Below are 16830 nucleotides of genomic sequence, written 5' to 3' on the forward strand. Positions count from 1 at the left end.
TTTTAGTACTTAGTCTTCTCCTCTTCCTCTTGTTGCCCATCTTTTCATAGCATTACAACATTGCACGGCAAAATTTTAAATCAAATTTATACTTATCATCGTTGTCATAGCGGAGCTACAATATTAGGTACGGGATCAGACTATCCAATAATTTCGACTTAATTTTTTTATATTCAAAATTCATAAATTTTAATTTCTGATTCCGCCTCTAATCGTCATCTCATTTTACTATGACAACTATCTTTACTCATTCATGCACGAGCTGACGAGCATACCATTTGAGTGATCATAGAGTCTATATGTACACAATTATATGCCTTTCCACCTATCCAACTCGTATAATTTTTCTTTTGCTATGTCTCTTTCTTATGACACACCTTTCTTATTCAATTTTTCTTTCGTTTTCTTAAGTTTATTGGTTTTGTTCTTTTCTTTTTAAAAAAATAATCATTATTTGTATTTATTAGTTGTAATTACTTGGCCACGTAATGGTGTAATTGATGTTAAATAACGTGTTGCTAGTATTTGATTAAATCTCATTACATGGTTGTTGTGCACTGTTTTTGGTTTAAGTACATATTAGCTGACCTGAACATCATTATTTTTGATAAAATTCAAAGAAAGTAAACATAACGTTTTTACTCGATGGATAATTTACTACTTTAGTATCGTGAAAGAAAAATGATAAGAACCAAACCATGATATGTAATTAAAGCCTTTTGTGATCACCTTTTATGCAGCTGAATATTTATGTTTATTTTCAGATATATTTAGATATTTTAAGTTCAATAGGTGTGCAGTAGGAAATGAAATGTAAATTAAGCACAACTATATTTAAAAAAAAATATATATTCAACTAATATATATTGAAGACCATATAGATGTATTTACCCCCTCCCCCACCACCTATATCTACTTGTATACATGTTTATTTTGTAGGACCAAAAACCTAACATCTAGCTAGGGTTGAGATAATGAACAGCAAGCTTTATTTGATTAATTGACTAATAAATTAAATAGCACAACGTAATAATCCAAGTCAAGTCAGAAATGCATGCAGGCCGAATTGATTGACTTTAGAGATAATTACTGAAATTATTGGCCTAATATTAATACTTAGTTAGGCAGGACGTAGCTTAGTGGGTAATAAAATGTACTAGGTGATTCTGCCTCGTCTGTTTTAGCCTTAACTGATAGAGTTATTTGACACTGATTACTGGTAAAAGATGACAATTACTTCATAAAATTAATTGAAATGGACATAAATTGAGAAGGCGCCATGATAATAAAGAATAAAAACTTAGTGGTAAACAATTGTTCACGCAATAGAAGTGCCTAAACCAACCTATTATCATTCTTTATTTGCTCATATTCTTTCATAAAATTAGCCTCTCTTTTTGTTGGTGGATATATCCATGATCTATTTTTTAAATTTTTTTTGTGTATATGTTTTCAATATAAAATAATTGCATATACGTAACGTCTTTGGGCTACTGGCCATCTGCGGGGAGTTTCGGATATTTAATTTAATTAATGCAAATCAAAGAAGGAGAAAATCGGAAATATATTTTTCGATGAATTTTTAAATAATTATATAATATGTCTTTATGTCACTTCAAAATCAATTTGTTCAACAAAAAAAAATGTCGCGTATTAGCCACTTATAGCGGTTTAAAATAATGGTCCTAATTTGTACTAATATTGATGACTCTCCGTCCATCTCACAAAAAATAAAAAACAAAGAATTAAAATAGAAAACTACAACCACCTTATCATAGACTAAATCCACATGGATAAATTGGAGAATGATGTTTCTGCAAAAATAAAATAAAATTAGGAGAGGGGACCATATAATTTCATTTTTAACTTAAGATGATCTATATATAACTATAAATCATTTGTGTAATTACCATGTTGTTTTAAGGGGAAAAAAAATAATCATGAAATAGCATAGTTTGATGCCTAATTATCAAATATAGCGATAGTTTAAATAATTATCGAACGTAACAATTTTTTTTAAACATGTTTCGTATCACTGATATTGAACAATTTTATTAATTGTTGTACTAATGGTACATAGTGAAATTTAGAAACTATTGCTATTAGATAATTATCTCAATTTTAAACAGAGAATGTAGGATTAAACTGTTCATTCTAAAGCGCAGGATGATTCATAATTTGAAGTTTATACATTTTAGATTCGGAGCCTTTTGAGTTGTGAGACAAATATTGAATTTGAATCATAATTATTAGATATTAAATCCGTAATCATATGGAGCTCAATTATTTTGAATTTGCATTTCATAGATCCCATTTGAGATCAAACGCTTCCTATCAAGAATTTTTTCATATCCATGATCCAAATTTCTGATTAAGGAAGGAGCAGTATCATCTACTGCTCTACATCATTTTTGATAGCTACATCTAAGAAGTTGATAAATCAAATACAAAAAAGCTAAATGAGAAATCTAATAAATAATGAATCTCGTGAAGAGTCAAGAAACTTACAAATTTCAAAATATTAGACGAGTTTTTTTTGTTTTTTTTTTCTTCTTCTAGAGGCCCTTAGAGACCTCTGTTGTTTTCTAATTGATTTTGTGTTTTTTTGTAATTAATAAAGCAAACCCTTGTGATTATGAAATTGGCTGCAAATATGTTGAAGCCATCACAAATTATAGCTAAATATTACTATTTCAACTGCTTTTTAATATCATACATATACACCACATACTGAGTTCCTATTTATTTTGCATTAAGTAGATTTGTGATGGGATTTTTTTTTTCTTTTTGACCCAAGTCCGTTAACTGACTTAGAATCATGACTAATTCAGATTTGTGATACGAATTTTTTAATATTATTTCAAGACTCAATCTCGAAAGCTCTTATTACGGATAAGTAGAATTGAGATGACATAAAATATTTTTTTCATCCACTGGACTGAACCCCAAATTTCTCTTTCGTTTTCTGTTCATTATGATACTTATTTTGCCTAAATTGATTGATATTTATATATTTTATTTTTTTATGAACAAAAAATGATATTTAAATTTGTATGAAGTTGAACAAGTAAACACACGTCTTACATGACAATTCATGTGTGATACACTCAAACTTTATATTATGCTACATAGAATGTGTGTCTACTTGTTCAACTGTATAAAAGTTAAAAAGTATGAGGACAACTAACATGTTTATATATTATGCCAAGAAAAAATCATCAGGTTCTTTAAACAATTACTACCTTTGTTTCATATTAGTCGTCATGTTTTGCTTCTCTGTCGAAAGTCAATTTCACTAGCTAACCTTAAAAGTTAAATTAAATTTGATTAATTTAATATTTTAAAATTATAATTTTAATATTTAAAAATATACTATAATTATATTTCTTCTCTTAAGAATTTAATAAAAAATATATTAAAATTTTAATCAAAATTCATATAATTTACCTCTCTCGAAAAGTAAAAATAATAACTAATATAGAATACAACACGTAATTTTTTTGTTTAAAAAACAACTACATAGTACAAACCATAATTAATTTTACTGGGGACTGAATCATGCATTTTCGAAGTGTACATTTGACAAAAAAAAAAGATTTGACTGATTTTTCTAATTATCATTTTCCAGACAATTTTTTTTTCTATTCTCCATATATATCTTTGAGAATTGAAAAATCATCATCTCCAAGAGTACTGTCATGAAACCAGGCTCCTTTCATGAGTTGTAGACACAACAATATTTTATTTATTACTTTCTCCGTCCAGTTTTACTCGTTCACAATATTAAAAATAAATATTTACTATTTAAGACTTTCTCTATTTAAAGAAAAAGAAAAAACATACCTAGTTTGACTAGACACGAATTTTAAGAAAATAAAGAAAAAAATTTAATCTTGTAATTCGAACTTAAGGTTATATCAAATATATGAAAATACCTAATCTTGTGGATTTAAACATATTATTTGGAAAAATGAAATTAAAGTATCACAAAAAAAGGAAAAGGGTCATTTTTTATTAAACAGACTAAAAATGAAAATAGATCATTCTTTTCGAAATAGAGGGAAGTTACTTAAAAAATGTACCACATCGATATTGGACAAGTAAAAATGAACGGATCAATGAAAGAGCGATTTATAATACTTTAATCCTAATCCAACCATTACCCATCCATTATTTTCTTGACCTAAACACACACTTCCAAATTCCTTTTTCATATTCTCTAGGGTTTTTCTCTTCTTCTTTTTTTCAAAAAAAATAATTACATTTGCTTTATTTTCTTACCAATTCCACCACTCCCCACAACCTACCCACTATTTGTGTTATTTATCCCCTCAAAACCTAAAAACACATCTCAATCAATCCTCCACCTTCTAGGATAAATTTTTCCTTCCTAATTTTCATAATTTTATCTTTTCAATGTCTACTCCTTTCCAATCTTGTTCTCCTAAATTTTGGGCTAGGGGTATTAATAGGATTTTTGGTTCTTCGGTTATTGATCTCTTTATTAGTGAATGTTCATAATTTATCATAGTTATTAACTATTCCGATCAGCCTCTACTTAATTACCCATTTATTTAAGTTTGTATTGTTGTTTCATATTTGACGATAGTATAAATTTAAAAATAGTTCATATATACCATATTTTGATGGCTATAACTTGTTACCTTTGACAAAGATGAGAGACCTACTAAATAAATCTTTGGTGTAATATCCATCATAATATATTATTTTGGAAGGAAGGAAGTGGTGAAACAAGTATGACATAATTAATTAATTAATTAATTGGTATTGATGAGAGATGTCCATTGGTTAATGGACAACTTAATTAAATGAAAACCATTACCTAAATTAAATATGACAACTTATAGGCATGACTTTGCTTTTGCTTTACTTGTAGGTGTGATATGTGATCACATCTTCCAATTTATTTTCTTTTATATTCATCTTCTTCCCCTTAATTTCCTAGTAATTTTGGCTAAGACTAGATCTTTTTGTCATGAAAAAGAAAAGCATTATTAGGTTAACAATGAAGTCTCAAAATTTAAAATTTCAGCAGAAACTAAAAAAATTTTGGTGATTACTTCCCATCTGTTTTAGTTTGATATTACCTTATACATTTTGATACTGAGAGGTGAAAGATATATCATGATTCAAGAAATTAATCGAGATATGTGCAAGATGATCAAAATTCCACGGTTATAAGGAAACAGGAAAAAATATACCGATCATATATTTTCGGATCATTTGCTAATATTTACTATTCTGAAATCATACATGTAAACGTTTCAAACTCCATCATTACAAGCAACTAAATTTGAATAATTTTAAAACATTGGTTAATACTTAATTAACAAGAAGTGATTATTATCAATTTCATCCAAAATAATTACATTCCTTACATGTAAAAAAAGATAAAACTTCATTTTCTTTTATGAATTAATTTTTTTCTTCTGATTTACTTAGAAATTAGCAAAAAGAGAAAAAAAAATTAAGAAAATAATTGGGATAATGTGTACTCATGCATCATGTTAAATGAACTTGTCAGACTTTGTTATATATAAGGATGTATATTTATTATATGAAAAAGGGATGTATATTGTTTGTGTGTGGGGGTGGGGGTGGGGGTAGAAATTTAATAAATGAAAATGTCAGGAGAAGAAGGTGGAGGTGTTTAATAATATACGAACCAAACAATATGTGAAGTACTTTTTTGTGTGATGATTTATATACATATATATAAGGAATAATGGCTGTCACAAGAAAGGAGCTACACTATGCATAAATTAGACATCACTTGTGTGTATACATGTGGGGTGTGGTGCATTGCCATTCAAATTTTTAATTGGTTTGATTAATCTAAATTTGCGGTGTGCAAATGCTATTAAAGTTTTCTATTTTTATAACTTGAATGTGAAGTATCCGATCAAAAATAAATAAATTTCAATCATCGCACTACTCCCTCACTTGGTTTGATTTTGTGGTTCTCGATATTTTTGTGACAAACAAAGAAGATGGGGGCGATCGACATCAGATAAACAATGAATTGAAATGTGTGTCTAACTTTGATACATTATAATAAATAAAAGAGTCATGTGCACTTTTGTTTCTATTTTTTATTGGTCTTTAATTTATATCTCATAAAAAGTAATTTCTTTACTTGGCATAAGCTTATATTTTTGTACCATAATATCTTTGAAATTATGCCTGGTCATGATTTTAATTTCTACAGAATTTATATCGTATAGTTTTATGTAAATAAAATGAATATTTTGAATCAACTCAGAAGATGAGGATTGTTCAAAATCATTTAACGAATCATATTTTTGCTAGATTCCACATTGATGTGGGACACTAAAATAAATATAGATTCGAATTTACCATTATGTCAATGTTTATATAGTTACTTCAAGCAGAGAAGAACCTTTACATTAGAAAATAATTTATTTATTTTTAAAAAAATCATATTTAAAGGACCTGTTGGAAAACTAGTAGAATCCATGTCCTTATTAGGAAATAGAAACTTTGCAATAACTTTCCCAATCTTTTTTGTTTGGTACACATCAGTTCTCTATATTTAATATTATTACCAGGGGATATATTTAAAACAGAAATTCAATAAAAGGAAATTAAATGGGGACTACTACACTGAAAAGACAAAATCATCAACACAACAGTTAGAATTGAATCAAATATCATATCGCCATCAGATTTTATGACATGATTTATCTAGAATTTTTTTTAAAAAAAACTATGTGCAAAAAGAAGAGAACTTATTAATAATGCTAGACATGAAGAAGGTTCTTTGGTATAAAGCCAATATCAATATATTAGAAAAAGAATATGACCGTGATCACTAAAGTAGGTTGAAAATCCTGAGGTATCATCTTCATGTTCTAACAGAGACAAAAATATCACTCAAGATTTATTGATTAATGAAGTGAGTCGTAAATTATATGATTTCAAATTCAAATTTCACAAAAATAATTTGTAATTTCTTCTTGTTTGACGAAATAACTTGTATTTGTATTGGTGAGAGAAAACAAATACCTCACCGAATTGATAAATATGTACACAAGTAGGCACAAACACTATGATAAAAAAAAACGTGTCCTCCCTTTATAAAAGAGGGGGAAAAAATAGATAATTATAGAGATGAGTTTTAGGCACTACACATCACATCAACATAACTTTTAAATGCTTTGTTTTTTTATATAACAAAATGTTATTCCAAATGGTAAAAGTTAAAATTACGAATACCAGAAGGGGGAATATGTGCTTTTTCTTCAGATAAGTGGGGTCAGTCTTTAATTAAGGATACTTCAGGGGACCAACATATTGGAAAAAAGGAAATGCAATGACATTTACCAAAATATATTATCTGCTTTTTAAAATCTTTAATTTTTTTTTTTTAAAAAAGATGATAAAATATGTGCTAAATTATTTTGATCTAAAAACATAATAATGATAAAACCTAATATTAATAATTACTACTATACGAAAATAATTCATCTATTTATTTCGACTAGAAGCTTGTCGTCCATGATTATGTAGGAAATTTTCAAGTGAATTAAAGTTAATAACCTTTTTCTTGATATCATATCGTCAAAATAGAAAAGAATAGATCAATAATTTATGAACTTTGATATTCATACCAATCAAAGTATTGCTTTTTAAAACTATTTTAAAGAAAATGTGCGAAACAACTTGCGTTCATATATAGGATTCATAAAAGTATTGTATCCCCAATTAAGGGGATGTAATTTAGCAAGTTACCCAACGTAAGTATTAATAACAGATTTCATGAAACTCATACAAAAATAATTTTAATATTACTTTATGAATCCCCACTAATCAAAGTATACTAATCTTCCAATATAGTTGACGCTATTAATTATATTATCTACGTAATAACATGAGTTATAGCTAAAACTTTTTATTGGATTGTCGGTCCAATTTTCCATTAAGACGAGTTAGTTGTTACATACAAAAAAGAATTGCAAATAAAAAGTATTGTTTGAATTGGCTTGTTCAGATACTTTTAAGCAGTTTGTTTTTTTAAGTAAGAGTAAAATAAAAATAAAAATAAAAAAGGTACTTTCAAACACTTGGTTTTTAAGCAAAAAATCATAAATTAAAAGTTTTAACTTATGACTTGACTTTTGTCTTATAAATCATAAGTTATAAGTCTATCCAAATAGACCCTCTCTCAAAACCTTGTGGTAATTTCAGATATGATAAAAAACCATTAGGTGATTTCTTTTCATTTGTTTATACATATTGGCTACTGGTGATAAAAACTAAAAAGTGACAAATATTAAATTAGTCAGAGTATATACAAAATTGACCCGAATACCACAGTCACCAAACCAACAAAAGATTCGTAATAATTTATATTAAATTATTTAAGAGTGAATATTACTAGCCCTAACGGAACTTTATAGTTTTCAATACCTAACATTAGAATTCTAACACATAACAAATATAAACTAAATTTAAAAAAGAATGCACAGAATGAATTGACCAAATATTCTGTCTATAAATGATATATCAAGGGAATATCACCTATATTTAAGACTATATATTACATTCAATACATCTAAAATTTGAAAATTACTAATATAATTAGTTTAATTATTAGTCATAACAAATTCGTAGTAATTTAATTTTTTATTTGCAATTAAGGTATAAATTATTATGACTTTGTTATGACTAGTAATTAAATTATTACATTAGTCATTACTGATGGTAGATTTATGAAATATAATATAATAATGTGTAAATTACATAAATCTCATAGTTTTAATATGAAATTATAATCTATCCCTAATAAGTTTCTAATTACATTAATCCCTTAAAAATAAAAAAAACTGGATACAATAATTGAAGCTCGGATACATTAAAAACTAGCTCTGATACATAATATGTAGCTCAAATACATTAAATACTGGCTTGAATACATTAATATGTAGCTCGGATACATTAAAAATTAGCTCGGATATATTAAATACTGGCTCGGATACATTAAAAACTAGCTTGGATACATTAAATACTGGCTCGGATACATTAATATGCAACTCGGATACATTAAAAAAATAAGGGATTTTGAAGATTTTTAAAAGTAATAGGGGATAATGGAAATAAGTGAAACAAAAGGTGTGTATTTCTGTAATTTGTCCTATAATTAAATACACAAGTGGAATGATTCTTTTCTTGATATATTCTACCAGTTTCAAAAGTCTTTATTTATGGACAAGATAATTGTCAATTAATTATGTGCGTCCTTTTTTATTTTCTTTTTCTGTTTTCTTTTTTAATTCATTTTATACTTGTTATGTATTGTTAGAATTCTAATGTTATGTATTGAAAACTATTAAGTCCTATTAAATAAGTAATATTCGCTCTTAAATACACGGTGACATAGCCGAGCGGTAAGTCAAAGGACTGCAAATCCTTTTTTCCCAAGTTCAAATCCGGGTGGTGGAATTATACCGGATATATTGTTGTTGTAGGTAGTTTCAATTAGGTTAACAGTGTATAAAATTATGACTACTCATATATTATATGTGTACATACATTTATGGTTTTTTTTTGTTGTTGTTGAATTCATTAATTTATCATGGGGACCATGATGCTAGGCAAAGGTAAGAGGAGAGGGGAGAATCATGCAGAAGAGGTTGGCCATTAATTTCATGGAAATTAATGAGTGAATATTTGTGTGTGTATGTGTATTGGCACTATGTTGACTTGGCTAGATAAAGAAGGCTCTTCATCTTTTTCAATGGTGCCAAGAGAATATATCATCATTTGAATTTACTTTGGAAGGCACCTCTTCTTTTTTGACAAATAATGCATCACATATACTTTAATGCAATGACATTATCATATATGGTCCCTATTTGTATCTTGTCATACTTTTCATGATCAAACAAAGGGGTCAGTTTATCAACTCTATTAGCCTAACTGCCAGCCTTTGAAAATCATCTCTTCTTTGGGGTTTTTTCTCCAATCTTATATTCTTGGTTTATCTATATGCCCACCAAGTTGCACTCCCTAATATGAAAAAGAAATGTGAAAGAAGTTTAGGGAGGGGCAGCGTTTTCTGAGGGACTCTCAGCTCGAGTAAAGCATATAAAAACAAATATGAAAAGAAAATACAACAGTGAAGGTGTCAAGCAGAAAAAAATGAAGAAAAGAATAGTAGCAACAATGAATACTACGATAATTGAAACAAAGAAAACAATAGGTATAATAAAATTGAAGAATCACGCTCATCGCTGTAATTGATAGATCTATCATGATACATTACTATTTATATGTATCTTGTTTTAATTGATAAGTACTGTATTAAGATACATTAAACATGTAGTTGTTGCCAATAAGATGTTTGGCTTGTGATCGATACATTATACATGTAATTGTTTTCTATAGTATTTTCTTTTTTGTGATTAACACATTACACTGTGATAGTTAATATATATATGATACATAATAAAATTTGAAATTTGTTAAATTTGATATACATTATGTTAAACAAAAAGTATAACTATGTCTTAAAATATTACTCGGAGGATTGTGTTTGAACTATGAAACTTTTAGGGAAAACTCTGATGTATTCAGAGTGAGATATTTCAATGGTGTACATACATGTCCATTGAAAGAAAGGATATTCAACAAAGTTTAAGCTACGGTACCCTTTGTTAGTGGTGTCACTGCTTTGAAATTGGTTTATCATAAGAGAATTTACACTCCAAAGGACATAATTGACAATTTTAAAGCTGCATATGGAGTTGATATTATGAATCAAAAAAGCATGACGTGCTAAAGACCGTGCAATAGAGATGTTAAGGGGTAAATCAACAGATGGATATGAGACAGATGCCTAAATACATCCATATGATAAATACTGTGTATCCAAAACTCATGTGTAAGGATGCACAAGTCAGCCAAGAATGAGTTCATGTATCTGTTCATAGCATTGAGACCATTAATGAAGAGGTTAGAGAATAGGGATTTCGAACTTGAACATGCATCTTTCCTCAATTTCTCCTCTTGCAATTTCTTCATCATTAATGGATCGTTGCAGTGTTTAGATCTATTTTCATGAAAATCATCATTATCCTAATTAAAAACACAAGGGACGAGATCTTTCTTTTGTAAAACTAATTGGGTGTGACCAATACTAAACGATGGACGAAAATTCGTATGTATCAGATTTTTAAGATGAACATCAAAAAATTAAAACAATTTTGATAGAAAATCTAATACGGAAAGCAAAAAAATTATGAAGAAATTCTTCTACCATTTTAAAAACTTGAAATTGATGAAGAAATCTAGAATAATACGATTATTATTCAAAAATGATGAGTTGAAAGTAACCGCTAATACATGGTGTGATTTTAGGCGTGAATTTGAAGAGTTAAAGCGTGAAGTGGGAAGAAAAAGGATAATGTATCCAAGATTATGAGAGTGAGAAAATTTAAGTTGTGTATTTGGTAATTTTTTCATGGGTTGAAATAGAAATTGAGCTGGGTCATGACCCACCCAAGTTTACTATTAGCTTAAACGGGTTGGGCTAAAATGAGCTAAAATCGAGTTGGGTCATGACTCACCCAATTTTACCCGCTTAATCTCCATAATTTTAACATATTGTTATTTAACTTTTATATCCAAAATTTGAATTGCAACTCAAAAAATAACAAAAACCAATTACAAAGGGATAGAAAAATCGTAGAATATATAAAATAGATAGTAATTCATACCTTAAATATGAGAACATACATTACATTAATGCAAATAAAAAGTTTTATAACTGGTTAAAATTGGAGTTTTTTTTTTTTTTTTTGAGAAGGTAACATTTAAAAAATTGGAGATTAGATTAGACTCAATTGAAGATTCTTTAAAAATTGGTTGAGATTGAACCTAATTCAAATTATCTTGTGCCCGACCCATAAAATTCTGGTACAATTGAACAGGTTACCTATATTTGGGCTCATTTTGACAACCCTAGTACAAGTACCAATCTTCAAATATGATTCTCTAATGACTCTGTATCATACTTTAGCAAAATTTGACACCTTTGAACAGTTGGCTAGGATTCTCCTACAAACCCAAAAGTATGGACCAATCTTATTGGAAATCAAGATTCTTCTTTCCTCCTTGTAAAGCATCTAATATGCAAAGTCGTCCTTATATTCTTAAGTTTCATTCTTGTGGCATGCCTTTTTGGCCATTGAAATCCAAAATATCCAGAGAGATTGTAAATCCCAAGCTTGTATGTATCATAATAAAGTACAATTTTGAAAAAAATACTTATCTTTCAATTCACATCACAAGTGTATTCTTTTCTTTTCTTTTGTTAACAGTGAGCTAACAACTTATATCATGTATCCTTGATAACTGGGGAGACAATGATCATAGGACTGGGAATATATTACAGGGACAAAATACTTATCTTTCAATTCACATCACAAGTGTAAATAATGCATTGACTCCTTCCTTCATCCTTATTGAACCGGATCAAATCAATTTAGTCGTCCTGAACTGTGTTCGTGTCGTCTCTTCTCCTTGGATACCTCGAGCTAATCAATTGCAAGTTCTCAGCGAGCATGTAAAGGCAAAGAAAGCAGAGTCCAGCATAGGCAATGGTAACACCCGATGCTATCCTTCCAAGAGATGATAGAACATACAGAGCAGCCACAACCTTAAGGAACAAGCGCTTATCATGGCCAGTAGCAGCAACCCGTAGAACAGACTCAGCAGCACCGATAGTATTGGCGAGGCAGGCAAAAAACATGTTGGCAGCGTCCTGAGAGATCTGCCACTCAAGAGGATCCACAGGTACCGAGATGTTCATCTGGCGAAAGAGGAGTCCGAGAATGGCGAGGGAACAAAGGAGTACAATAAAGACGTCTGAGATGAGAGAGACGAGACTAGAATTCTGATAGGCACAGTGGTAGTAAACGAGGCAGCCACAAATGATGAGTATAAAGGGTTTACCTCCGATATCCGTCTTCCTAGGGTTTATTGTTCTTTTTGTGGACACGCTAGCATTCAATTCCATTGCACGCCTACTTTAAAGTGAAGCGAATTCGTCCTTTGCCAAGCCGATAATAGCTTGAGCATGGAACTTTACGATGGCAGATCAGCTAATCAAGTCCTTAACAAGCATTCATTCCTCGACTTAACAAGTAACAGATCATCCCCACATGGAGTCTGCCTAGTGCAGACGCTTCCTTATGTCTCAATTATAGTTCGCAACCCAGAAAGCTAGGTGGACAACTTGTTGGAATGGTCAATCCAGGGCCCTTCTTCTCTTATGCTTCAAAATCCGCAGGCTGTAATATATATTCAAAATTCTAAATCAGTGGGCTGTAACTACAATTATACTAAAAACTCTATGTGCTCAATATATTTGGAAAGTTTCAATTGCATTTCTACCTTTACCACATACATTTCTATTGGTAAATGATGCAATAAAGAACTTCTAGTCTTCACTATTTTCTATGATCACTTTTATCCTTAGTTGCACGGACTCTTCACTTTTGATGCCGCACCCGTGTTGGATTCTCCAAAAATACACTACTTTTAGCGAATCTGACACGCACCTGTTGACATTTTTAAAGAGTCCGAGTAACATAGCTTTTATCAGCATTTTTCTTCTTTAAGTTACATCTAACAAGTAACAATCATTGGGTCTTAGGGAAAAAAACAAACAAAATTCAAGTAATAAGTAAAATATCATTGTGCCTAGTTCAAACATTTGATTTTCAGCAACTCCAAAACAGCAAGTCGTGATTCAATTTCAAGCTATGTTGCTTGTACTCTTTGAAAATATCGACATGCCTAACAGACTATTCAAAAGTAGTGCATTTTTTGAAGAATCCAGCACGAGTGCAGCATCATTTTTAGATAGTCGGAGCAACAGAGATTTCTGAACAGTAGTTACCTATGTTTCTTAACTTCATAGACTAAACAGCTGTTCACAAAATGAACTTAAAAATTAAAGTTTATTGGAATAAAGCTTATACTACTTTTTGAATCCTTACATATCAAATCAAAAAAAGTAAATAGAAAAAGAGATACTATTAGGTTTTTGCATTCCTGTTTCTGAAGTTTGAATATCCAATTACTTAACTGAAACTTTAGGAGAATTCATTACTGTATATATAAATGAAAAACAACCATAAATTGGATTAACAATAAATTAAACAAAAACCGCATATTTAAAACATTCAATTTCCCGATCATTTTCCAATCAAAATACGCAATAGTACCAAAAATATACATACCAATGGAGACGGAGACGGAGACGGCGGCGTCTACGGCGGCGGCCGTAGAAGAATTGTGAAGTTCGCTGGCCGGAAAATATGAATCGCGGCGACCGTAGAGAAACGGGATCAGTGATGAAGGGGTTAGGGATTGCGGGGTTGATTTGGGGAATCTAAAACTTAACTTTTGTGCTTTTCTTTTTTTCCATTTAAAACTACTACTAGGTAATGTTGCCCGTGCTATGCACGGGCACGGGACTAATAATATAAATGGTATGTTTTGGGGCTAATAACGGAGATTTTGAAGCGATTGTTTGTGTGGATAAAGGAATAAGTTTTTTTATCACAAACTTGTACTTTATTTGATGCTATTCAAGGCACAATAAGACTATCCACATACAACATTTTTGAAATATTTTATGTTGTCAATTATCATGATTTATAGTATTTTTACGATAGATTCACTTAAAGAATGAGTGGAATTTTTTCTATTTTTTTTCAAAACATATTTTATGTTGTCAATTATCATGATTTATAATATTTTTACGCATTTTTTAAATATAAAAACCCAAAAAAAAATAAGACAAATAAATTAAAATGGACCCAATATATGTTATTTTTGTTGTCTCAATTTATGTCACACAAATAAAATTTGGAGAGTCATCCAAATTTTAATTTTTTTTAAAAATGTTTTAAGTTATTAATTATTGTGATTTATAATATTTTGATGTAACTTTCAAATAACCAACATTACTGGTCATTTTGTCTTAATTTATGTGATATGGATAAAAATACAAAATTAACCCTTTTAAAATGTCTTTCAGATATTTTAAGTTGTTAATTATTATTATTTATAATACTTTTTTGGTAATTTTAAAATGATATGTGTTATTTTTTCTGTCCTAATATATGTGAGCCTGAAAGAATTCTGAGAGTGAACCAATTTTATTATATAGCTTTTAAATATTTTAAATTGGTAATTATTCTAATTTTTAATGTTTTTTTAAGTCATTTGTAAATGATATATGTTGCTTCCTTTGTCCCATTTTATATAGTATAAATAAAATTCCCGAAACCAACTAAATTTTTAATATATTTTTTAAAATATTTTAAATTATTAATTATTGCGATTTATAATATTAAAAAAAAAAGTACAAAACTTGTATCAGCCTAAAAAATGACCACGATAATTCGAAGCCTACAGAAAGCAATATGGTTGTACGTAATTTTTAAATACTTAATATATATTACTCCACTTGTCTCAATATATGTAGCATTGATAAAATTTCAAGATTCAATCAAATGTTGTTAATTGTTAACATTTATAATACTTTTTACGTAGTTTTCAATAATTTCACATTAAACAATACATATTACTACTTTTGTCTCATTTTATGTGACATTGATAGATTAATTTTAAGAAGCAGTCAATTTATTTTTTCTGTTTTTTTAATAAATATTTTAAGTGGTCAAAATCACGATTTATTGTATTTTATACATAATTTTTAACGATAGATTAATTTCAAGAATTAATCGAATTTTTTTATATGTATTTATTTTTGAAATATTTTATGTTGTCAATTATCACGATTTATAGTATTTTTACGCAATTTTTAAATATAAAAAAAATTAAGACAAATAAATTAAAATGGGCGCAATATATGTTATTTTTGTTGTCTCAATTTATGTGACACAAATGAAATTTGAAGAGTCATCCAAATTTGCATTTATTAAAAAAATGTTCTAAGTTATTAATTATTGTGATTTATAATATTTTTATGTAACTTTCAAATAACTTACATTGCTGGTCACTTTGTCCTAATATATGTGATATGGATAAACTTACAAAATTAACCCTTTTAAAATGTCTTTCAGATATTTTAAGTTGTTAATTATTATTATTTATAATACTTTTTTGGTAATTTTGAAATGATATATGTTATTTTTTTTGTCCTAATATATGTGACCCGGACAGAATTTTGAGAGTCAACCTATTTTATTATATATCTTTTAAATATTAAATATTTTAAGTCATTTGTAAATGATTTATTATATTATATATATATATATATTATATTTATTTCTACTATATAATAAAAGGGGTTTTATTATGATATTATATAATAGTAGAATATATATTATATAAACTCCCTTTTATTATACAGTAGAAATTACAATTACAAAATTAACCCTTTTAAAATGTCTTTAAGATATTTTAAGTTGTTAATTATTATTATTTATAATACTTTTTTGGTAATTTTAAAATGATATATGTTATTTTTTCTGTCTCAATATATGTGACCCGGATGGAATTTGAGAGTGAACCTATTTTATTATATATCTTTTAAATATGAAATATTTTAAGTCATTTGTAAATGATTTATTATATTATATTATTATATATTATATAAACTCCCTTATAGTAGAGAAATAAATATATATTATATAGTAGAAAAAATGATTTATTATATTATATATTATATATTATATAGGGAGTTTATAATTGGACATCACAATGTCCCATCATAAACTCCCTCTTATATAATAAGAGAATATAATACTT

At 28.3% G+C, this 16830-nt stretch overlaps 2 protein-coding genes across 2 annotated transcripts in view; both read right to left on the reverse strand.

Annotated features, from left to right (window-relative positions):
• Positions 1-16830, reverse strand: part of LOC125827067 (lon protease homolog 2, peroxisomal) — an 85815-nt gene that overhangs the window by 60756 nt on the left and 8229 nt on the right. The gene's annotated exons all lie outside the window — the stretch shown is intronic.
• LOC125827091 (reticulon-like protein B22) lies at positions 12513-14465 on the reverse strand. Its single transcript, XM_049506453.1, has 2 exons — positions 14289-14465; positions 12513-13334 (listed from the first exon to the last, which is right to left on the reverse strand). Exon 2 carries the CDS (start codon positions 13058-13060, stop codon positions 12527-12529), a length of 534 nt encoding a protein of 177 aa, XP_049362410.1. The 5' UTR covers positions 13061-13334; positions 14289-14465; the 3' UTR covers positions 12513-12526.

Source organism: Solanum verrucosum, unplaced genomic scaffold (assembly GCF_900185275.1).
Source record: "Solanum verrucosum unplaced genomic scaffold, falcon-dt-bn FXZP01000060.1, whole genome shotgun sequence".
NCBI classification, from domain to species: domain Eukaryota; kingdom Viridiplantae; phylum Streptophyta; class Magnoliopsida; order Solanales; family Solanaceae; genus Solanum; species Solanum verrucosum.

Coding starts and splice junctions, on each gene's coding strand:
- LOC125827091 (XM_049506453.1), bottom strand. CDS start 13,060: ATGGAATTGAATGCTAGCGTGTCCACAAAAAGAACAATAAACCCTAGG.